The sequence below is a fragment of the Kogia breviceps genome, chromosome 15 (genome assembly GCF_026419965.1).
Source record: "Kogia breviceps isolate mKogBre1 chromosome 15, mKogBre1 haplotype 1, whole genome shotgun sequence".
Taxonomy (NCBI): domain Eukaryota; kingdom Metazoa; phylum Chordata; class Mammalia; order Artiodactyla; family Physeteridae; genus Kogia; species Kogia breviceps.
In genome coordinates, this window is record NC_081324.1 from 66,689,058 (window position 1) to 66,711,934 (window position 22,877).

The 22,877-nt window shown below is 40.9% G+C and overlaps 3 protein-coding genes and 2 long non-coding RNA genes across 10 annotated transcripts in view; 1 reads left to right on the forward strand and 4 right to left on the reverse strand.

Moving 5' to 3' along the window:
* Positions 1 to 247: 247 nt before the first annotated feature.
* LOC136792689 (uncharacterized) lies at positions 248 to 1,404 on the reverse strand. The gene is made up of 2 exons (XR_010836844.1): positions 1,063 to 1,404; positions 248 to 441 (listed from the first exon to the last, which is right to left on the reverse strand). It is a non-coding gene; the product is annotated as an uncharacterized lncRNA (long non-coding RNA).
* A 5,570-nt stretch (positions 1,405 to 6,974) lies between these two features.
* On the reverse strand, positions 6,975 to 13,111 carry LOC136792660 (uncharacterized). The gene is made up of 2 exons (XR_010836755.1): positions 12,407 to 13,111; positions 6,975 to 10,717 (listed from the first exon to the last, which is right to left on the reverse strand). It is a non-coding gene; the product is annotated as an uncharacterized lncRNA (long non-coding RNA).
* Positions 13,112 to 16,071: 2,960 nt separating this feature from the next.
* TUG1 (taurine up-regulated 1) lies at positions 16,072 to 17,147 on the reverse strand. Its single transcript, XM_067014671.1, has 2 exons — positions 17,067 to 17,147; positions 16,072 to 16,625 (listed from the first exon to the last, which is right to left on the reverse strand). The coding sequence occupies exons 1-2, from the start codon at positions 17,145 to 17,147 to the stop codon at positions 16,170 to 16,172; spliced, it is 537 nt and encodes a 178-aa protein (XP_066870772.1). The 3' UTR covers positions 16,072 to 16,169.
* The window catches only part of MORC2 (MORC family CW-type zinc finger 2), a 40,993-nt gene continuing 34,535 nt past the window's right edge, over positions 16,420 to 22,877 (forward strand). For 3 of the 6 annotated variants that reach the window (XM_067014692.1, XM_067014689.1, XM_067014690.1), the window contains exon 1: positions 16,883 to 18,181. In XM_067014692.1, coding sequence (XP_066870793.1) covers positions 18,114 to 18,181 — 68 coding nt within the window. In that variant the 5' untranslated portion in view covers positions 16,883 to 18,113. Of the gene's footprint in view, positions 18,182 to 22,129; positions 22,170 to 22,877 lie in introns of all 6 variants that reach the window. The other 3 variants (XM_067014691.1, XM_059039311.2, XM_059039313.2) reach the window with 3 other exon arrangements.
* On the reverse strand, positions 19,185 to 19,433 carry LOC131742012 (small ribosomal subunit protein eS27-like). The gene has a single exon (XM_059039332.2). The coding sequence runs from the start codon at positions 19,431 to 19,433 to the stop codon at positions 19,185 to 19,187; it is 249 nt and encodes an 82-aa protein (XP_058895315.1).

Here is a 22,877-nt window from a genome sequence, read left to right on the forward strand (position 1 = left end):
TTTGAGTTAGGGACTGTTGCTACTCTTTTTATGAATAAAGACGCAGGCTCAGAGAGGTTAAGTAAATTGCCAGAGTCCTCACTTCTGTAGCTGTCTATTGGAGTTAACAGGTTCTAGCCTGCCTCCTACAAAATGATCTCATATTTCCCAAACACTTACTATGTGTCAGGTGGTGGTAATAAGTTGAATTGGAATGGTTTAGTCAGGACTCTGTCCACTTCGTGAAGAGATGACAACTCAAACTGAATAGGCAGAAAGTGGATTTATTGGCTTGCAAAAAATGTTCAGGGTTAGTTTTGCTTCAGGCACGGCTGGATCCAGCAGACAAAAATGTCTTTGAGATTCTTTTTCTTAGTTCCCTGTGTAGGTTCCATTCTCAGATGGGCAATCCTGCGGTGACAAGATGGTTGCCAACAGTGCCAGGCTTGCAACCTTACAGATCTAAATTCAGAAGATTAAAAACAGAAGGAAATGCCTTTCTCTGTTGTTTAAACACCCTTCGCCCACCAACCTCTCAAAATTAGCTGTTTGTATAAGATTGGTTTGGCTTGGATCATATACTCATTTCTTTCCAAATACCCTGGCCAAGGGGCTACAGGGCTCTGGTAGGTCAGTCAGGGTTATGTGCTCACCCTGGAGCCACGGGTAGTTAGTGTATGGACAGGAAGTAGAGGAGGGCTGAAAACCCAGAGGGCAATTGATGTGCAGTTATCAAAAAAAGTGGGGATGGATACTGGGGAGACAAAAGCAGCAGTGGGGGGTTCTGGGAACATAAAGAAGCACGTAGTACATAGCTAATAAAGCAAGGGGCTAACTTATTAATTTATGATGGGAAATATATGCCTGGTTCATGACCCAACTGGACACCCACCTAGGGTACTACCCTCTTGTCAGTAAGTCCAGCTAGGGGCAGGTTGCTTCAGTAGTATAAAATTAGAACAAATGGAATTACATGTTTCTAAGAAATACTTCCATCAAACTATTTGTGGGCAAACAGGTTCAACTGCAAGGAAGAGAAAACCTTAAATACCAATTATATAAAGAGGATAGAAGTTTATTTACCCTGTAAAGCAAGCCAGCTGTAAACAGGTCAGACCTGGTATGGTGGCTCCATGTTTATCATGCACCCAGGCTCCTTCTCACTTGTAGCTCTATCACCATTCACACATAGCTCCTTCTCCTTCACAGTCCAAGTGATGTGTTCAAGTTCCAGCCATCGAGCCCACAATCTAGCAGTAGAATGGAAGGAGGAGATGGGCACACACTCTTTCAAGGACAATCCCATAAGTTGCTCATGCCCCAGTGGCAAAAATTTAGTCAGCAGGTTATACCTATCTGCAAGGGAGGCTGGGAAATGTGTTTATTCTGGGAAGAACAGATACAGGGAGACCACAGGTCTTTGTCAGAAGGGCACCCTAACAGACAGCCCCTTCTAGGCTACAGACTGGCCTAACCAATGGTTAAAGACCAGTCACCTGGAACCCGAGCATCTTCCAAAGGCAACCCTAAATATGTAAGACGTAAGCAACTGTTAATCTTTGTTGCCCTCTTTTTTTTTTATCATCACTCTTCTATTAGCATATTCTAATTTGAAAACGTCCAGTTGCAATTTAATTGCTTCTCTTCAAATTATAAATTATTTTTCTTAGAAATGAGTATGCTTTCTCTTAAAAAAAAGAATGTGTTTCCCATAAGTAGTGAAACAATGCCAATATGTATAAAGTACTTTCTCCAAACTCCTCATTTTAAAACATAACAGCCTGCTGCATGTCCTTCTATCTTTCTTTCATGATCATTTAGACACATTTGTATGTTTTGTTTGTTTTCACAAATATGGGTTCTCATGATATACATTATTCTGAAAATTTTTCTTTTTGCTTAAGAAATACATCATGGACATGCCACAGGTTAAGAGCTAGAGATCTGACTCATTGTTGTTAACAGCTGCACAATGCTCCAGAGTATAGCTGTTAGATAAATTATTCGACCATTCCCTTTCATGGGCTCTCAAGTCATTTCCATTTTTCTGTGACCACAGGCCATGCTGCAGTAAACCTCTTGTACTGATGTCCTTGTATCTCAGTGCTCTTAGTTCTTTGAGATGGGGTCTTTGAAGTAGGACTGCTGGGTTAAAAGGTACATTTAAAATTTGTAATCAATATGGCCAGATTACCTTCTAAAAAAGATTGGAACAATCCACACTCCCACCCACAATGTATGAAAGTTTGCATTTACCCTAATTCTTGCCAGTACCAAAGGTCATTACTCTTCTGATTGATATGTCATTGCTGTTTGATTGATAGTTGACCAATGGTATCTTGTTGCTTTGATTTACATCTTACTGACCACATGTACACGTGATCTTCTACCTGAGTTTGTGTCCTGGCTCAAGATGTGTGACCACCTATTGTATGACTTGGGCAAGTTACTTCATTCCTCTGAGCCCATTTCCTTAGCTGAAAAGCAGGGATATTATCTATTTCATAAGGAAGTTGTGAGGATTAAAAGACATAATACTTGTAAAGTACTCGAAACTCTATCCAGCACATACCAAGTACTAAATAAATGGTTAGTGACTATTACTGTTGACCTTTTAGATTTCTTACCTATTGGGTGTTCTCTACTGGTGTGATTGTTTTGTAGTGATCAGTTTGTGGGAACTCTTTGTATATTAGCCATATTAATTTCAATCTGTCACTTATGTTGGAAATATTTCCCCAGTCTATCATGCATCTTTTACAGATACAAGATTTGTTTTCCCAAAATTTCTGTTTATGTAGTCAAATATGTCTGTAATTTCCTTTAGAGTTTATAGGTTTCCTGTTTTGCTTATGATTGCCCATCATAAGATTATAAAAATAGTCTCCTAAAAATTCTTCCAGTATTTCATTTTAACATTTAAATTTGTAGTCCTTCTGGTATTTTGTGTGTGTGTATGTGTGTGTGTATGTGTGTGTGTGTGTATGATGTGAGGTAGGGATTTGATTGTTCTCTATGCACCTTACTGGAGCTCTATTTATGTAGTAGTTACACATGTCAGATTTAATATAGAAACTTCATGAAAAGAGAAATTTGGAAGAAAATATAGTATTTATAGCAGTAAGTAACTGGGTAGTTCTGAATATTAATGGGTTTTTTTTTCTCTTAATGGACTCTTCCCCTTCTTTTTTCACATGAAATATTACAGGAAGCTCCAACATACAAAACTGGCTATTACTGTTTGACATGGTGAAAGATAACAAAGTTGAGGAGTAAGATAATGAAGAGCCTTGTAAACAAGGATAAAGTTTTATAATAAAAGTTTAGATTTTATTCTGAAATAATGGGGGGAACGATTAAAAGATTTTAGACAGAGGAGTGACACAATCAGCTCTGCAAAGAATGGACTGAAGTATGACAACAGCGGAGGCAGAAACACCACTAAAAGGGCATCACACAAGTCCTAGCAACAGATCCTGTTCCCTTGGACAAGGGTGACAGAAATGGATATGGTTTGGGGGTATATTTACATGACACACACCAAGAGAACTTAATGACTAATAGAGATGTCTGGGGTGAGAAAGAAGAGAGGGAAGTGTCAAGAATAACGCCCATGTTCTGGTTTGAGTAACAGTGTGGAGTATAGTGCCATTTATCAAGAAAAGGAAACAGTGGAAGAAGAGCAGATTTTGAGGGGAAAATGGTGGGGTTAGTGTAAGTTATCTATATGTTAATTAAGTGGGGGAATATTCAGATGACAGGTGGTCATTCAGATCTAGAGCTCAGGATATATGCCTGGGCTTAAGATAGGAATCTGGAAGTTATCAACATACAGTTGGAAACCACAAAGCCATGGAACTGGATGAGATTTTTCGGAGTGTCTATAGGGCAAGAAGGCCTAAGACATAGGAGGGACACTGATTCAGTTGGGGTGCTCTGACTGTAAGCAAAAAAAAAATCAACTCTGGCTACTGGGCCTCTGCATATGGTTGTACAGGGGATACCTTGTGCAGCCATAAGTAATTTATTGGAAGGATATGAGGAAGTTCACAAAAATTAGAGAAGCTTAATATTCAAGGAACCTGGGCAACTGAGGAAATCTCAGTAACAAGAACTTACATGCCTCTTATGTATTACCTTCTGGCAGCATGGGAGAGGGCTAGCTTCCCGAAGGAAAGGTGAGATGCTATTCTCAAAAAAGGGGGAAAAATACAGAGTAGGCAAATGCAGCTGTCTGCTGTTCTATCCCTTGGCTGCCCATTACATGCATTCTTTAGGAACAATTTTATAAATGACTCCATTCAACATACTGTAGAAAATGAATTAATCTTCTCCCCAGGGGAGATAACCTAAAATAATTTCCAGTTATCACACCCAGTGTCACGTCTAGATTTCTGGGTGATAGTCATTCTTCTCTAGATCTTAACACTGTCTTGACAAACTTATGGATTTACTGTTGGATTTACCAACACACCCATATATATTAGTCTGGGGACACTGCCAGCAGAATAGCTCAGTTCCAATGGAGGGGAAGTCGGACTGGGCTAACTTGGATCATGATCAAACTTCAGCCAGGAAATATGAGAGGCAAAGTACTGAAATGGAGAGAGAGGAGAGGGATAAAAAGGTAAGCTAGGAAATATGGGTAGAGGCTATATAGATCTTATTTCCACAAGTCACAGGGCTGGAGCTGGTAGTTGTCCCTTGGTATGCATGGGGGACTGGTTCTAGGACCCCAGTGGATACCAAAATCTGCGGATGCTGAAGTCCCTTATATAAAACGGCATACTACAGTTGGCCCCCTGTATCTGTGGGTTCCCCATCCCCAGATTCAGCTGTGGATTTTGATCCACATTGGTTGAATCCAGGTGCAGAACCTGTGGTTATGGAGAGCCAACTGTGCTTATCTCTTCATCCTTCACTATATATGTTTTCTTTAGCCAAAGGTTTTTGACTAATGGGAACACCCAAACTTTTATTCCTAAGGTATTTGGGGGTTGAAATTTTCCAAGTCTTTTGAATCTTCCCAGATACCAGTACTCCATAAGTCAGTCTCTTATGATTGCCTTACTTTTCACAAAAGATCTTACCAATGCAGCAAATTCAATCAGCATGATAATTCTGCAACTTGTGGAATCAATCTCCAAGTTCTATTGCAATAATTTACAATTATATACTCCTAGCTCAATTGTCTTGGCCTTCCTTATCCACTTCAAATTGTCCTATTGTCAACAGCTAACTGGTTACCCAAATGTTGCCTCAATAGGTACATGATTCCAAATGACAAGGGGGAGCATCTTTACTAGCTGTTTTGCCATTGCAAATTGCTCATTGTCCTCTTACCCCCACTGCAGCACAGAGGAAGTGTTCCTGTTGCCTTTCAGTCTCAGTGCAGTAATCAATTCCAGATCCCCCATGTTCCTGAGGGTTTGAAGCCTACTATTTAACTGTTAAAGCAACAGAAACCAGTCATTTGGTTGCAAGCAAGAGAAACCCACTTTGGCTGACAAAAAGGGAACACAACGAAGATATATGGTGGTCTGAGAAACAAAGGAAAATCTGGATAACTAGGCCTTAACAACAGAAACTAGGGCACCTTTGGGGATGTCATCGCATGAACTCTTATATGGTTTCCTTAGGACACTACCATCAGGACTCAGCTCCTATAATTTTGTGTCACCTCACTCAAGACTCAAAAGTCCTGGTGGGAGGGGAATTTAGACTGTACAAGCTTGGATCACACAATCCAACCTCAGTCAGCCAGGGAGCATGATGCAAGAATACTGTCATTTACGGTATTCACACAGAATGGGAAGGAGTAGCAATCCAAAGGAAAAGTGGAGATCTACCACTAAAAAAATGGGGAAATGATTTTGAGACAAAAATCAATGGATGTCTGCTATGCCAATATTTAAATGATAAGAAGAACTAAACCTACAATGGAGCAACAGCTAGGAAGGTAGGATGAAAATGACACGAGTATGCCAAGATGCTGGTGGCAGTTGTTTGTGCTGCTGAAAGTTCAGATATGATGTTTATGTAATGGACTTAACAATAAAAGGCCATTATTGACCCTGACTGCAGTGAGATCAGAATACTCAAAGATTTCAAAGAAAATGAGACTTTTTCCTTCTCTCTGCCTAGTGTGAACCTGCAGTAGAGGTCTTAAAGAGATTAATGTTGGTTGAGAACTGGAATAATCTTTCATGGACACAAACTATAAAGTTCATAAGCCAAATATGCTCAGACATTAAAAATTAAGGAAAAATTACTGAGCTCTGAAAGATGCAACAGTCTATCAGTTTGAGTAATGAATATATTTATCTAAATATTCACAAATATAAAGGCAGGTCTTTAAAATTATTTAAAACAGGCTCAGTGTTGAGTAACTTGCCAAGGTCAAACAGTAAGCACTAAATTTAATTTTAAAAACTCTTTATTTTAAAATAAAGTTTAAAGTTTAAAATTAAGTTTAATGTGAGTAGTGTAAAATATTCAAATACAGAAATGTATAAAGTTGAAAGTCTCATGTAATCTACACTGTTCAAAGAAAGCCATTAATAGATTCTTCTATGCATTATGAACATAAACACATAAATTTTAAAATGAGTTCATAGTACACATTTTTCTAGCAATGGTTTGTTTCACTTAATAAATCATGGCCATTTTTCCAGGCCCATACACAATAAATGTATTTTATTCATTTTAACAGATATGTAGATTTTCTTATATGGCTGAACCATGTATTATGTAACCAATTCTTTGCTGATAAATATTTAGGTTTATTTTTGTATACTTTTCTACCATGTAATTAATTTTTATGCTTCTGTAATAACCTAAACATTGTCAGCTCCTGTTTCATTTTATATTCTGGATTGGAAAATAATTTCAGTGTGGCCTTGACCTCTAGTTTAGTATTTGGATCTGTCAAGTTTTGCTATTGGTAGATAGTAATATTAGGACTCAATTTCAAGTAATAGAAACCCAACTCAAAGTAACTTAAGCAAAGAAGGGTATTTATTGGTTCACATAACTGAAAAGTCCAGGGGATATACTAGCTTCAGGCACGGTTGGATCCAGGGGCACAAACATTGTCATCAGGACTCAAGTCTCTCCAACATTTGGCTCTGCTTTCCTCTGTACTGGCTTCATTCTTTGACTGGCTCATTTGATATGGTGGGCCCTGTTGGTCTGAGATTTTCATCCTACAAAGCTAAGTAACCTCAGTAGAGCTTCTGAGCTTCTCCACAGTTCACTAAACTCTTAGGGTTGGGTATCACTGGACCAGCTTGAATCAAATGACCATTCCTGAACCAATCACTATGGTCAAGGAGATGGACTGTGCTGATTGATCAGGTCTGAATTACATGTCCACCCATGAAACCTAAGATTAGGTCAGATTGAACCACATGGACTGAAAAGAAGGAGAGGAGGTTCCAAGAAACATCAGGGAGTTGTTGCAAAGGGATGGAATTGATGCTGGTCAATCAAAAACAACTGATGTCAATGGTAAGACCAGATACTGAAAAAGTTTAATCTCTGCTCATAAAGTTGAATGGTAACAGCTGGCATTGTTCCTTCCTTGACAATAAATGTATTCTGGAAAAAATCATGAGGAGTAAGTTTGTCTTCTACTCAGGAGGCTTGTAATCCATTTGAATGGAATAATCATGTCCAATAGCACACTCTGGATGACACAATAGAGTTTCAATGTAAGTAAACTCAGTGGTCCTGAGTTTGAGAGCCCAACTGTCTTGCTGACATGAAGCAGGACAACCAGCCTCCCACTGGCAAATAGTTCTGTGACGCTCATCAAGTCAGTGGTAAATTTTAAGCTCAGTGGAAAAGTTTTCTTATGTTCCTTTAAGTCTTTTGCCAGGTTGGACTGGTACATTTCTGTGAGTACTGGCAAATCAGATTCATCTCTGTATTACCGTAGAACAGAGGAATGGACAGTGACTTCAACCTGCTCTCCTCCTTCAGATCTGGTAGAAAGGGTCCCAAGTGCTGAAAATGAGCTAATATATATAGGCATAGAGGCTTACTTCTGCAGTTAAAAAAAAAAGCTGCTGGTCAAGGAGTATACAGCACGGTCCTTCCTGTTGTGAACATTAAGTCCTGGTGGGTGAGGTGCAGGCTGCTTCTGTTCAAAACCCCTTGGTGGAACTGGGTATAAGATAGACCGAGATCAGCTATAGTCTTCTCAAGGACAGCCAGTCTGATTGCAGCAATATGTCAAAAAAGCAGGCAAGGGCTGTGTCTGGTAAATAGGCAAGTAAGTAAGGTACTTTCAGCAGGGCCAGCCATATCAATAGCCAGGCTATGATCTAGAAGAACAGGCAGTTTAATATCGAAATTCTGTACATTAGTTTTAGCCCTGAGTACTCCAGGGTTAATCCACAGCGTTTATTCTAGATACAATTTTCTGATCTTAAAGGGCCAGTCAGGTACAGCAACTTTCATTTTCCTGCTCATCTGCCCAAGAACTTTCAGCTCTGGAGAAGGCTATCTCCTTAATCCAGACTTGAGGTTCTGTTTAGGAGTCTATGCTACATCTGGGAGTGATAGGGTTGGGAGAGCCAGGTTCATCAAGGTTGGCCCTACTTTCTTTGGTAATCAAGTCTCCATCTTCTGTAACTCAGCCCATCTCTGAGAATCATCTTATCAACAAGTCAAGGCCTCAGACTGGTTGAATGGTACTGCTGAAAGATGAGATTTGAGGCATGAAGATAGTAAGATACTAGGTTTGAGTTTTACGCTTTTTCCACCATCAATTCTTACACACAGTGTACATCAGACTCTTGAACAGATGATCATCTTTACCTTTAGTCCCTCATTTTGACAGGATTAAAGGGAATGACTGCCAGTGTAGATCAATGTCTTTTTCGGTCAAGTACAGGAGAAAAAGAAAATCGAGCTGACATTTTGAAGGCAATAGAAAAACTAAGCTTGTAGATAATTTCTTCTTTACAAATAACAGTTGTATATACAAGGAGGCCAGTCATCAGATTTTATTTGTTGAGGGTGAGCAGTATAGAGTAACCAGACTTAGGCCTTGTTTCATGATTTGTAGACTGACTCATATAACCACAATTAGTCTAGAGGATAAGAGACAAAAGATATAAAGAAACATTTCCAACATTTAACCAGTGCATTCGTTAAAGTAGCTGAGGACAGCGGGCCCTTAAGTTGACTCTGAAGAAATGAGACTTTTCTCATGGCACAAATCAAAGTCTACTTGTTCTACATGATCTGGTCTGGGAGGAGTTCATGAATCAAATCCCTCCTGAACAGGTAAGTTGTCTTAATACCTGAGAGTATTTCATGACAGGAATGAAGTCAGCCACTCTGATTCAGTGTAAAACAATGGTACTGAGACAGATGAAATTCCACGAAAACATCCACAAGGACAGGGGACTGTGGTCTTGTGACATTAGGAAGAAGCAGCAGGAAGCTCTTGAGTCTACTGATAAAATCTTTAGCTGCAGGCTTTGTAGATTTCAAGTCAGTCTACATTTCCAGCAAAAAGGTAGATGATATGCAATTTGAGATGCCCACCAAGTAAGCTATCATGGCCTGGTCAAAAGGCCTACCTCCAAACATCATTAACATCAACAGCTGATGTTACCAGACATCAAAACACCCATCTTAAAAATCTCTCTTGGCTGGAAGAAAATTTTCGAAATGGTCACATTTTAAATCACACAGATGAGAAAGGATGTTCAGAGATTGTCTCTTGTGGGTCAGGTATTACATGTAGTTAGAGCTGAGTATTCATAATTTTGGAGACTAGGCAGATGTGCCAGTGACTGAGGAATTGTTTTACCAATTTTTCAAAGGTTATTAGCTCATTTATCCTGGAAACAGCAGTTAAACTGAATAAAAACCAAGAAATAGTGTAACTGCCACTGGTTGAGTGATAGTGACATAGTCTGAGAAGATGAATAATAACCAGGTACCCTTTTAGGTAATGTTGCCAGTCTTTGAATTCCGCTTTCAGTTTATAGTTATCCCTTGTACACGAAGTAGAGTACCATGGCTGAGGATGGGCGGTCCAATGTACAGCTGCTCTAATATGGCCTCAATGAGACATCAACTTCAGCATCAGCTTCAATACCTGGTGTTTCTTGTATCCAAGGAGGATCAAGACTTCAAGGTCATGTATTTCAAGTACCACTGGAGCATCTGGTGTTTGTGAAAGAAGCTGGGTAAGGGGGTTTGTCAGTGTAGAGTATGTATAAATTGCTCTCTGGCTATATCAAATCCAGGAATCACTGGAAGTCCATCTGTAGGTAGAGGGCTATTACTCTAGGTCCATTTGATACCACTTTCGGCCCATATGACTACTCTGGGGGGCAAAGATATGCCCATCTTCTTGTACTTTTCTGACTTTGCCCACAGTAAGTATTCCTAAGAACGTTCAGCATCAACTGAACATGGATGGTGTTGGGTAGAGGTACAGAACAGAATGCCATTCAGGTCGAACATACTGTTGTCTAGGGCAGTGGTTTTCCAACTTGTGTTCTGAAGAATTCTAGTTGTTGTAAAGAAGTCTCCTTAGGTGTCACCATGGTGGTAAAGTAAGATGCTTGTGGCAGGTTTCAGGCCCCCCAATTCTGCTTCCTCCAGAGCAGCTTCACTTTTACTCTGGGCTTCCATAAAGTTTTCATTCAAAGGGCTTCATGGCCACAAAGCCTTTGGAAAACCAATGATCTAAGAATAAGTTGTTCACAAAATGCTGAAATACAAAAAATAGGTCACAGAAACCAGAAACTGTGTGAGCAAAGCCTGTGGTAAGCCAAGGTGTTTTCCTATTTATTCTTTCCCTAATGTGGGCCACATTACAAAATGATGGTTAAGATTCAAGTCTGCTACAAATTCAGATTGCCTGAAATTGGGCTTGTGACTATCAGAGAACAAGGCTATTGGTTTTAAGTGACAATAGTGCTGGGGTTTTTGCAGTCAGCATACAGCTGCAAAATGCATTCATTTCTTTGTTAATATTATTTCAAAAATTCCCTGGCTGGATGACTTCTTTTCAAGTATTAATAAGATCTTAGTGGGCCACAACTCAAATCCTAAGAAAATATCTCCTTCTCACCCCTCCTCCCCCTTTTCTCCTCCTCCCTTCCCTTCCCAGTCTCCTCACCCACCTGAGATACAATTCCCTTAAACTAGATTTACAGCACAATTCTATGGACAGAAAAGTATATTGCTAAATGTCATGGAATTCATCTAATTTTGTGGCAGAATTAACTCCTCCCATCCCCATTCCATGTATCCCCATAAATCTTCTAGAGGTTTCTTTGATAGAAAATAAAGGTAACTGTCAAGATGTGGGGCTCTCAGATGAGGAAGACATACTAATTCAAGTAGTTATTGACAAGGTAAAAAAAAGGGGGGATTTCAAAGATGCTGTTTATTCCTGGGTCTCCAGGGTAATCTGTTGGCAATCAGGAAGCACTGGCTATACTGCTTTAGAGCAGTTTTCCCATTCCACTAAAAGGAATGCTGCAAAAATAACTTTCTGTGGTTGATTAAACTTAGGACACACTGGACCAAACAGCTAAATGAGGCTCTTTACTGCAAGCCTTCTGAGATCCTTTAATACACTACACTGCATTATGAATCAGGGAAGGGGACACATTTACAGTATTTTACCACTTTACTGGACTACAGAAGCTCTATGATATATATTATATGTGTATATTAAATATATACATACACACAAACATATATATGAACAGTACTGTTCTAAAAAAATTGATGGCTCATTCTATGTAAATATTAGTTTGGGGATAGAGGACCACAGGTAGATCTTGGTGTCCAGGAATATTAGTAAGAATTAAAAAAAAAAAAAAAAAGACATGATATGAACAGGGATTTCCAATCAACTAGGCCATCTTTGGGAAGACCATGAAGATGGATGAAAGATATAAAAGCAGCTTTGTTTCATAATGGGTAATCTTGCTGTCAAATGAACACTTGCTTTGTTGACTGCACAGTCTACCACCATGGAGACAGTCTACCACCATGGAGACAGTCTACTCCTAAATGTCAGAGGTGCTGTAATGGAATTCAGGTCTAGGTACAACTATCACAAGATTACATGTATGAAATACTGACTGATTGAGGGCACCAGATCAGGAAGTTGGAAACTTTTCTGGGGTTCCCACTCTTCAGTTAAACACTGGGTAAAATAGAGGCTAAGTTAATTCCAAGGAGAGAACTGGACTAGGAGTCAGAAGGCCTGGCCTCTACCACTTTGTAGCTGTGTCACCTTGGATAACCTTTTAAATTTCCATTTCCTCATTTGCAAAAAGGGATTATAATTTGTGTTATTTGATAATTGAGATTAATGCATGTAAAAGTGCTTTGAAACTGTAAAGTGCTATATAAACATAAGGGATTACCATATAGGTTCTACCTGGATGTATCAAGAGGCCTTTTCTGGAATCTGATTGGAGCTTTGTGAGATGCTGTTAGGTAAAGGGATTCCTTGGTAGAATTTCTTACATTTGTGTGAAAAGTTCTGGTTCCTGAGTAATCCCAAAGAAGATGCTGTGAGTTCACTGTGCCTTTGTTTTAATCCCAATGGGTCAGAATATCTGCTTGCTCATTCAGTAGGTTACTACAGATTTGACATGGAAAAAGAATGGGGTCCAGATTAGATACTTCCTGAATTTCAATCATTTAAGATAGTGGGGCATGGTCCAATGAGGTTCTCAAAATGTTGCCATTCTTCAGACAGTGCTGATAACTAAAAATCCCCTGGTCCAAATTTATTATGTGTCTCTGAAGGCTTTAACTGAAGAAACGAAATGCACACTCATGAAACAAACAGCCTTTGTTGTGATAAAATAGCTTCAGCTATTTGACTTGAGGACTTTGACTTCACTACAAAGGGCTGTGTTGAATCTCGGTAGAAAAGGACAGGAGTGGAGGTGAAGGCCACATCATGATGATTCGCTGGATGCCTCCTGGGTCACAGTGGTCCACTGGAATGATGTCTTCTTCAGTAGTAAGGTGGTAGAATCACCATGGGCAAAAATCCAGGTACCAGATCTGTAAGCTGATGGAATAGCACAAAGGTGGTCAGACGGTCCAGGTGAGGTAACCAGGAGGCACAGGACTGGAGGGGAGAGGGACAAAACATATAAGATAACAAATGCTTGGAATTACAAACAAAGGACTCTAACACTGGGGTGGGGCTGCTGTCAGCACATCAGATACTAATTCTTGACAAGCATGGCTTAGAAGTGACAGATGATAAATGGGGGGAAAAAGCCTCATGATTAATGATCAGTGATGATAAGAATTTAGAGTTCTCTGGTAAAGACTGTTTCCTGACTCTTGAGGACAAACTGTCTTAGCGAAGCAGCAAATAGGAACTGCCCCAAGTCTCATACTTTGGGGGAGTAACTTGATTGTATTCAGGTTGCTGGGCAGTGGTTGGTGGAGAAAGAAGTGGCTCCAAAGGTGGTATGAGAACTGGATTTAATTTTATATACCAACACCAAAGCAAAGCAAAGGAGATACTGTTGTTCTTCCTTTTCCAGCGCCTTTCACAAATTGTCTTATGGTCTTGTACTTGTAAAAGCTATCCTTAATTACATTTTCGTAAGATTCCATCTTGAGTGCGAGAGAATAAGGTACGCAGGGAATAAGGCCCTGGCCCTTGCACCCTCTGTAATACCCTATGCAGCAGAGAAGTTTTTCTCTTTATATTTGAGGGCTCCCTAAGTCTTTTTAAAGTTAGAATTAAAAAATAAAGCATGAAATAAAGGAAGAAACATGGCCCAAAACTAGTGGCTTTTTCCCTAATCAGGAGTAATTAGGTTATCACACAGCAACTAAGCAAACATTTATTGAGTGCTTTTATTCTGAGATCACCTGTTATCTAAATTCCTTCTTTCTACTAATGCTTCATCATATGTGGTAATATGTCTGGGCAAAGATTCCCAAGACAAAGCCCTTACTTTCACGGGGCTTGCTATCTGGAAAGAGCTAATGCATGCAAAAAAGGACTTTACAAGCTATTTGTATACAAAGATAGATAAAAGACATATAACAACACATTATAAAACTTAAAAAAGATAATTTCTGGCTAAAGTTAGGAAATTCATGAAGGAAAGAGCATCTGAGTTGGATATTGAGTAAATGGCAGTTTTGATAGGTGAAGAAGCAGAGGAAGGCATTCCAGGGTAGAGAAGAGAGCACAAACAAAAGTGCAGATATGGTAAAGAATAAGGCATTTTGGAAAATGGCAAGTACCGTAGTTCACCGTGGGTGGAGCATCACCAGAGTTTGCACTAAGAGTGTGGCAAAAATTCAGGTCTCTGAATTCCCAGTAATAGCGCTGGTGGCAGTGTTTGCTCAGTCATTGTCTCTTTTCTCAAAGCGAGGAAAACAGTCCCCAAATTCAAAAATAAAAAAATCCAGCTCCCAAGTTCCTGTCACATCTTGATAATCTCTTCCAGGTCCCAGATCCAGTTCTTGAAAATCTGGAAATCTGGAGTCCATGCCGTGACTACACTGAAGGACATCTGTTCCAGCGAGAGCAGAACGCTGTAGTGAAACACTTTCAACCTCCTATCCTGGACAGCTCATGTTTTGTCACAGAACTTCAAGCTTTGAGTTCCAGTTGTTTTTTTCCTCCTTTCTCCTGAGGAAAGCATCTTATCACCACAGTCTTAAGATTCTTTTGAGGTACATCCAGATTTAATTACAAAAGAGCTAAAAGACCAACACATCTTTCTCCAAAATAGTCACTTCTCTGGAATTGAGATCCTTAGTCTCTGCCCTCTAGGTAAAGGGAATAGTCAATTGATTTTTCCCAGATGTTTGTATGAAATAGCAGAACCGGCTAACACTTAACAAACAAAACACTTAAGTGGGTTTGTGTCTGCTTGCTTAGAACTGTACCACTGGTAAGCACCACTCCACAAACTGCAAATGTTTGAAATCCAAGTGTTCAAACATTTCTATAGTGTTTGCTGGATAATGGCCTGGAATTTGATAAAAGCAGCTGACAATTAACAAAGAAGCAAAAACTGGCATTTTGGCCGTCTTAGTAACACACTTGCAAGCAAAGAGAATACAAAGCAGGTGGGGGTGGAGTTAAGGTTTGAAACACTTGCAATCTACTGATTTTGAGGTTCAGCAGACGTTCTAACAAAACTTTTCAGAGAATGTTAACCTTCAATTAATAAAGACAAACCCCCAAACATCTTCAGGAATTCCATGCCTGGTTCAGTTTGTTCCAGTCAGCCAGCTTGCTAAAAATCCACCTGCACCATTAATTAGCTGGACTTGGCAGCACCATTTAAAAATAAGCCTGCTTACTATCAACCACACAAACTAAGAATATAAAATAGGAGCAAGTAACGGATGGCAGCCATGGTCATGGAAAATGGTCAATGAAACAGAAAGGTAGTCAGGCACCAGAAAATAAAAAGTTGTTGGGCCAAAGATTAAACAAGCTTCTTGATACTAGAGAACACATCCACTCCTACTTTTAGCTGCTTTATATAGGGTGCCACTGTACCATATGCGTCAGCCACCTTTCAGGCAACCCATGGTGAAAAGACTCAGAATAGAAGCCAAGCAGTGGAGTGTTGTTACCCCGAATACCCACTATGCATAGAACAGCTCACATATCCCAGGGATTCAACAGGGGCTTCAAATTAGTTGTGACGGGTCCCAAATGACATCTAGGCCTCAGTTTCCTCCCTGTGGCAAAGGAATTGTGGTTCTTAACTCTTCTGGGTCACAGCACCCTCTGAAAACTTGCTGGCGATAGATCCTCATTCCCCTAAAATGCATATTCCCACTAATTTTTGCACACAATTTCAGGGAATTTGGGAATATCCAACTCCAATCCAAGGTTCCCAGGTTCAAAATCCAAGGATTGGACAATTGCTAAATTTTCTTACAACTCAAAAAAAAAAAGCGCCAACCATTACGAACAATAATCATCCCTTACATTCACCGACGCTTTATAGTTTACAAAGCGCTTTCAATCCCACAAACGTTGATAGAGGAGGAAACTGAGGCGCAGACAAATTACCAAGTGACTTGCCTAAGGTCACTCGGCCGGCTGGTAGCTAGGCCCGGAAGCAAACCCAGCTCTTCCGACTCCGGAGCTTGTCTCTCCACCCCGGAGCTGCCGCCAGAGCTCCCGCCCCTCACTAAGGCGGCATAAGGAGAAAAAGGCAAAGTAGGAAGCCCACCACCAACCATCCCCCGGCCCCCTCCTGCCCGCCCAACTGGGTCCTTGCAGGCCCCGAAGGGTGGCGCCAGGCCTCCAGGCCGGCCCCGGCCGCCCCAGCTTCCCCGGCCGCGCCAAATCCCGCCGCCTCCCCGGGAGCGGGGCGGAGCAGTTGCCCGCCGCCACCGACCACCCGGACAACTCCTCGTCGAATCGCAAACGCATAGGCCGCCGCCCGAGTTCTGCGTACGAGAAGAAAGACGCGGCGCGAGCGCCAACGGCCACCGGGCGCGCGCCGCGGCGGCCGGGCCTGCGCCCCAAGAGCTGGATGCCAGAGCAGGAGAAAGAGCCGCCAACCGATCGCTCGATCGACCGCGCGCCCGCTCCTTCGCCCTACCAGACCGGGGAGGGGGGGAGGGCGCGCCAGGGCTTCTTCGAGTTAGGGGCCTGACTCCCCGGCGACGAGACAAGATGGCTCCTCCGGTCCGCGCCGCAGCTGCCGTCCCGGCTGCGTCGCTCGGCCCGCCCCCGGTACTGTTTCTTTAAATGGCGGAGAGGGTCAAGAAAGCAGGAAGAGAGGCGCGCGCACTCACGTGACAGGGGAGTGCCCGGCTAACAAAATCCGGTCACGTGGAGACACGCTACCCACCAATCAGGAGGCTTCACATCAGGGCGGGGGCGGGAGGAGGGGCGGCTCTGTGATTGGCCGAGTGCGCCGCGGAGGCCTCAGGGGCTTGGGGCGTCGGGGAGTGCGCGAGGCGGCCCGGGTTGTGTGCAGTGGCGGAGACAAAGCGGTGGCTGAGGTGGCAGTGGCGGCAGCGGCAGTGGCGGCGGAGCAGACCTAAACGCCGAAGTTTGTGGTGCTGAGTCCGGTCACCATCTCAACCAGCGCGGCGCGCGGGCGGCTGCTCTCGCGGCGGAGGCGGCAGCGGCGGAGGCGGAGGCGGCGGCAGCACATGGTTCCAAGAGCGCGCTGCGGTTGTTGGGTTCCAATTCCGTGGGGAGGGACAAAGGCAGCTGTGAGCGCCGGGCAACGCCCGGTAGGGTGGTGCGCTCGCCACTGCCCTCGATCCAGGCCTTGAAAGCTGGGACTAACTCCTCTCCGTGAGGAGGAGACCACGGGACCGAGGCCCAGTCAGGGCCTGAGAGGCTGAGGCCGTTGTCTGAGGGAAGTGGGGGAGGGGCGCGGCCCGCCTGAGTTAATTTGGGCGGGTCAATTCTGTAGCTACTTAGTGGGTCATTGTGAGGTAATTTGACCCACTACCTTGACGAAATTGGGGCACACAGCAAGCTAGGTTTGGTCCAGGCTTTGAAAACAGAAATCAGTCTTCAGCGCTTAGGAGATCTTTCAGTTGGGAGGTGGTGAAGCCGGAACTAACGCCATATGCACTTCATCAACATCGTGGTCACCAGACTGGGGCTAATTTAAGGATCCTGGGATCATTGATGGCGAAGACATGGGTGGTTGTCCAGTTTTATGACTGAAGGTGCTGTTTCCGGATTGGTAAGTTTCCTCGCAGGAAATTTAGAGGAACAACAACAAAAAAGCCTCGAAGAACATGAAGATGGAGCAGTAATTAAATCACCAACTCCAGTATCATCTACTCTGGGACCAACCACATTCCACTCCGTGAACTGTTGCAAATTAACGCTGAAGCTCCATAAGACTACACGTTTATGACGTAGTTCCTTCCAAAATATTACATCATAGTCATTGAGAAGATTTAAAAAAATGTAAAGGAGAAATCGATTTTTATTTTAGACATCCTTTTTAATATATCTTGGTTAGATACTAGATAACCTTGTTTAACTAAGGAGCACAGATTTACCAAACCTTTACTGGAAGGAATCCTGAAAAATCTGTTCCATTGTAAGCTTATAGTTCCCAGTTAGTGGGTAAAGAACTGGAGACCTCACTGCACTCATGGCTTTCACAAATTACAGCAGTCTGAATCGAGCTCAGCTAACCTTTGACTATCTACACACAAATTCGTAAGTATCCTATAGGTGCCACTGAGGTCACTGATAACTCGTTGCTTGATATTAATGTGAAAATCCTTTTCCCAGAAAATTTTGCATTTTTACTTTTTGGGATGTGTCACTGGATGAGTCTTGATCTCTGTATGGAAGAACTGAGATCAGTCAAATGTTTGTTGCTAATCCAGAAGAATATGATCTTCCTTTACTGGATCAAAATTTATTTGATCAAATGCAAGCTAGTTCCTTGAAGTCAGTATATTGAGTTGTTTCATTCAAGTGTTTGATAGGAATCCAACAAGTACTGTTCTTTGGATCTCCAAAAGTTGGACTATTCTAGTATCAACTCCTGCTTCTCTTTGGTGACAACAGCCAAAACAGTTGGGTTATAACAAGTCTTTTCTTTCTAAGAAGGAAAAAAGAAAAAGGAATGAAGACATTTAAATGGCAACTTGTGAGAAGAAATTTTTTCCCCAGAAAACAGTTGGTTTTATTTTTCTGGGAAATTCATCCTCATCCAACATAGTTTTTATATGCTAAGCAGGAAGTGATAACTTGGTTAAACCCATGATTTAAATAGCCTTTCCCCAAAATGTATGCAAATCATTGAACACATACTGTGTTCATAGTTCTTGAGTTCCTGAGGAGATTACCATCACTCCACATTGGTCTGCAATGTTTTAGCATTAATCCTTATGCCCACTCTTGGAAGTGATGCAGTGGGGGTATAACTATTTAGTCCTTTAGTACATTCATTTGGCACTTTTGAGATGAAGGTAAGTATTTTCTCACTTTGGTACCTGGAAAGGTGGTGAGCAGCTAAATGAATGGCCCAGAGTTCAGAAGAACCACCTTCAGGGTTGAGAACATAGACTTCAGTTATCTAGTAATAGTACAATAACTTAACCTTTTACGGGAAAGAACCACATATTTGTGATAACGTCTGTAGTTTTTTTTTTTTTAAATCCAAAATATGTTTATTGGGATGGTTTCCCATTCATCTTGATTCTGGGGGCTTTTAGTGCTGCTTCCGTCCGAAGGAGCATTCTTCCGTAAGCTTTGCTTTTCCTCCTGTGGGCTGGCAGAGGACAGTAGAGTAGCCAACACACAAAACTACTGTTTGTGCATGGCTAAAGATGGTGGTGATTTTATAGCATCCTGGGCATTTCACATCCATGAAATAGGAATTAGGGCTCTGCACCAGGTGCTGCTTCTTGTGTTTCCTCTTTTCTGGAGAGGGATGAAGGAGATCCTTTGTGAGAGGCATGATTTTGTGGGGAGGTCATCACTGTTGGAAAGGACATCGGTATTTTTTTGTTTGCTGTTTTTCCTATTAAGGAAATCAAAATTTTCTGAGTAGTGAAGTGAATTGCCAGATGAGAACCTGGTTTTGTTTTGTTTAGGAAGATTCTTACTGAACTAGAGTGTTTAAGTAGGTATTGCGGTCACCTAGGTGAATTCTCAAGCTGTGGATAATGAATCTGAAATCCAGCTAGATAAGGTCTCTGATCAAAGGTTATACCCATCTAGCTCCTAGCATAGCCAAGGGCAGTAGTATCCTTTTCTATATTTGAACTGCCATGTTAAGAACAAGCAGTGGAAGGCCACTTAGATGTTTCCAGATGATTGTGTTTGTTAAATTCAGTTCTGAATTTTGGAATGAGGGGTCAAAACAGACTGATATTCTTGGAAGACCATAACGAGAGTTCAGAAATTGGGTTCTTGTTCCAGCTTCCCCAAAGACTTTATTTGATAATAAAATGATAGTAACAACAGTTAATTGCTTCATGCCAGTCACTTTTAAACATGGTCTAAAGTAATCTTTATAGCAGCCCTACTGGAATAAGGGTTATTCCTATTTTGCATTTGAGGAGACTGAGGCTCAAAGAGATTAAGTTACATGCAAAAGGTTACACAGCTGCTAAGTGGCAGATGTAAGGCACCAAGATTGAAGGCAGTAAGATTTATCTGGTCACATGGTTAGTGCTTTTAACCATTAGGCAAGACCTCTACTGTAGTCAGTTTTACCTTGTTTCCTTGTCCATACAGCAGAGGGTTTACTTACCAGTTTAAAAGTCTTCAGTTTTAGTTTATCTCGATGAACCTTTTATTTGAGGATTCTGGGATATTTCTATTTCTTTTGCTATTTTATAGTTTATTAATAGGAGAACAGAGCAAAGGCAAAGAATTGAACCTCAGTTGAGTCACTTGTTTGGAATTGGAGAATTTTCTGGGAATTTGACTTACCATGTTGAATTGGAACCACTTGCTTGCATAAGCATTTTGAGGGTTGGATGTATCATTTTGGAAGCTCTGGAATTTATTACCTGGATCACACCTTAGAAGTTTACTTCTGAATGTGTCCCGTCCTGCCAGAAGAAAATATGAACCCCAGAACACCTAGATAAGTTTTTGGTTTGTAGCCAATTTCAGCACCTTTCTTTATTGTGACTTGACTGGAGGTTCAATTCTAGAGGAAACAAATTTTTAATTTTCATAAAATGTGACTTGTTAATCATAATGACGGTAGATACATCGCCTCTGGGTTAAATGGTGCAGTGTTACCTTTGGAGAAGAGAGGATTTGCCTTCTGCTTTGTTCTAATTTAAAAAAAACAAGACCATTTTAGGGTGTCTGACATCTACAATATTGCCATATTGAATTGTGAAAGAAGTGACCCTTTATCTCCCATTTAGCAGAGTCCAGGATAGAAGGGTAGAAATCAGTGTGGTGCAGTAAAAAGAGCATGGGCTTGGGAGGCAGCCAAGCTTCTGTTTGACTGCTTCCTGGCTGTGCCCTTGGGTAGGTCAACTTATCTGAGCCTCAGTTTCTTCATCTACAAAATGGGGCTAATCTGACAATGCTTATGAGAATTATGTAAAATAATGTTTATAAGGTAATTAGATCCCACATGGTTCACAGTAAATTTTGAATAGATGGTGAAAATTATTTTTTTATTTATAATATTACCTCATATAAACCAAAAGTTGGTCAGTGTGGTAGCTACTTGCTATTTGGTGGTAGTCATTAGGCAGATTAATTTTTAGTAAATTCTGGAGCATCTGTTGGAGATGATAAACCCCTGCCTTAAATTTTTTATTTTTTTGTGTGTTAGGTCTACAGTAACTGTTGATGGTTATTCTCTTGATTATATCAGCATTAAGGTTTGAAGCAGGCCTGGGAAATTCTAGCATGAAGGTCTTAGGCTAATTTGTTTTAATATTGTATGTTGCTTATATGAAATGATTGAAGTTAGGATTTTAAAATAAAAGTAGTTTTATGCTGTTACTGCTCTTTGGTGGTGGATTTTGTGACTGCTACTAAAATGTTCATGAGTAGTCAAGGGCCAGATACCAGATGTAGCGATGGTAGTGATGTTCCTTTGGCATAAGGGGCATATCTTAAATCACTCTGTATGCAGTATTGCTAAAGTGCTCTGATAGAGCAGGGTGCTTAAGTATAAGATGCCTGCTTTCTATGTCTCTTCCTGTCTGCACATTTAATAACATTATCTTGGCCATATGATATTTTGGGGTTGTTTTATTAGTATGTGAAGTGAATGTAAAGGAACCTTTCAACTCTAGAGACCATATATCTTATGATTTATAATCCTGTTGAAATGTGGGTTCACATTCGGACTATATTAAAGCCATTAGAATGTAGAATGGTTGCCCTAGAATTTTTAGCTTTATTTTCTAGCAGTTAAGGCAATTAACTCTTGACAGCATATCCAAGAACTCAGCAGAAGCTATCACTGTGTGATGGGGTTATGGATAATCTATGGCTTTAAATTCAGGCTGAATATAATTAGACCATTTTCCTTACATAATGAGTAGATTTACACTTGAATTTGCCACTGGAAATGCTGAGCTGCAAAGCTATTTTGATCGTAGCACAAATGGTATAAAAGCCACAATCAGTTGAAAGTGAAAGAGGTTGTTAAAAATCTTTGTCTTTTTCCAGATGGTTGATCTTTCTTGGATCACATGCAAAGAATCTTTAGGTCTGTGAAGAAAATAATTTCCTTTGATACTTATACAGATACCTCTGTCTCAACTGCCAGCTAGCAATGAGTGCATCTCTTTGAATGTTATTTGAAAAAAAGGGGAGAGCTTACACAGTTGGTACATTTTTGGTTCTTTTGAATTTAAGAGATACTTAGAAATTTGACTTTAGCATTTGTTAGTAAGATCAGTTATTCACTTGGAGGTTTGGAGAAGTGTTGTCTCTGACCTTACCAACAGTTGTCACAAAAGGCTCCTTTTATGATGTGTCAATACACATCACAAAAGCACCCCTTAGCTACATTTTGAAGTATCTGTTAACTTATCTGAAATATGTATTGTGGAACAGCATTGATACTGTGTGGAACACCGAAGACATTTGGAATGTTTTCTTTAGATTCTAAATGTGCAAGACACTTTTCTAAACATTGTGTAGAAAGCAGTAAAAACTTATCCAGAAGTGCTCTTTGTGCTTGCCCTTTTGAGATCTTATTGAATTCTGAATGTCTTTAATTTTCATGTGAAACAATCAAAAATATGTACTGGTGAGAAGCAATTGCTGTTTCTGTTTTTGATTTCTTTGCCCTGATGGCAAAGGTATCAGAATTAGTTTTCCAGATTATTGATATTCACCATTGTCACTACCAAAGGTCAGATATTCCCAAAGATTTCTACGTACAAATTGTAGTCTCATTCTTACTAAGATT

Excerpts from the sequence above, each read along its gene's own strand:
- TUG1 (XM_067014671.1), bottom strand. The coding sequence starts at position 17,147 with ATGTGCTGCCGCCGCCTCCGCCTCCGCCGCTGCCGCCTCCGCCGCGAG. Across the intron at positions 16,626-17,066 it reads GCGCCGCGCTGGTTGAGATG|GAAGAAGCCCTGGCGCGCCC; the intron begins GTGACCGGACTC and ends GGCCCCTAACTC.
- LOC131742012 (XM_059039332.2), bottom strand. The coding sequence starts at position 19,433 with ATGCCTCTCACAAAGGATCTCCTTCATCCCTCTCCAGAAAAGAGGAAA.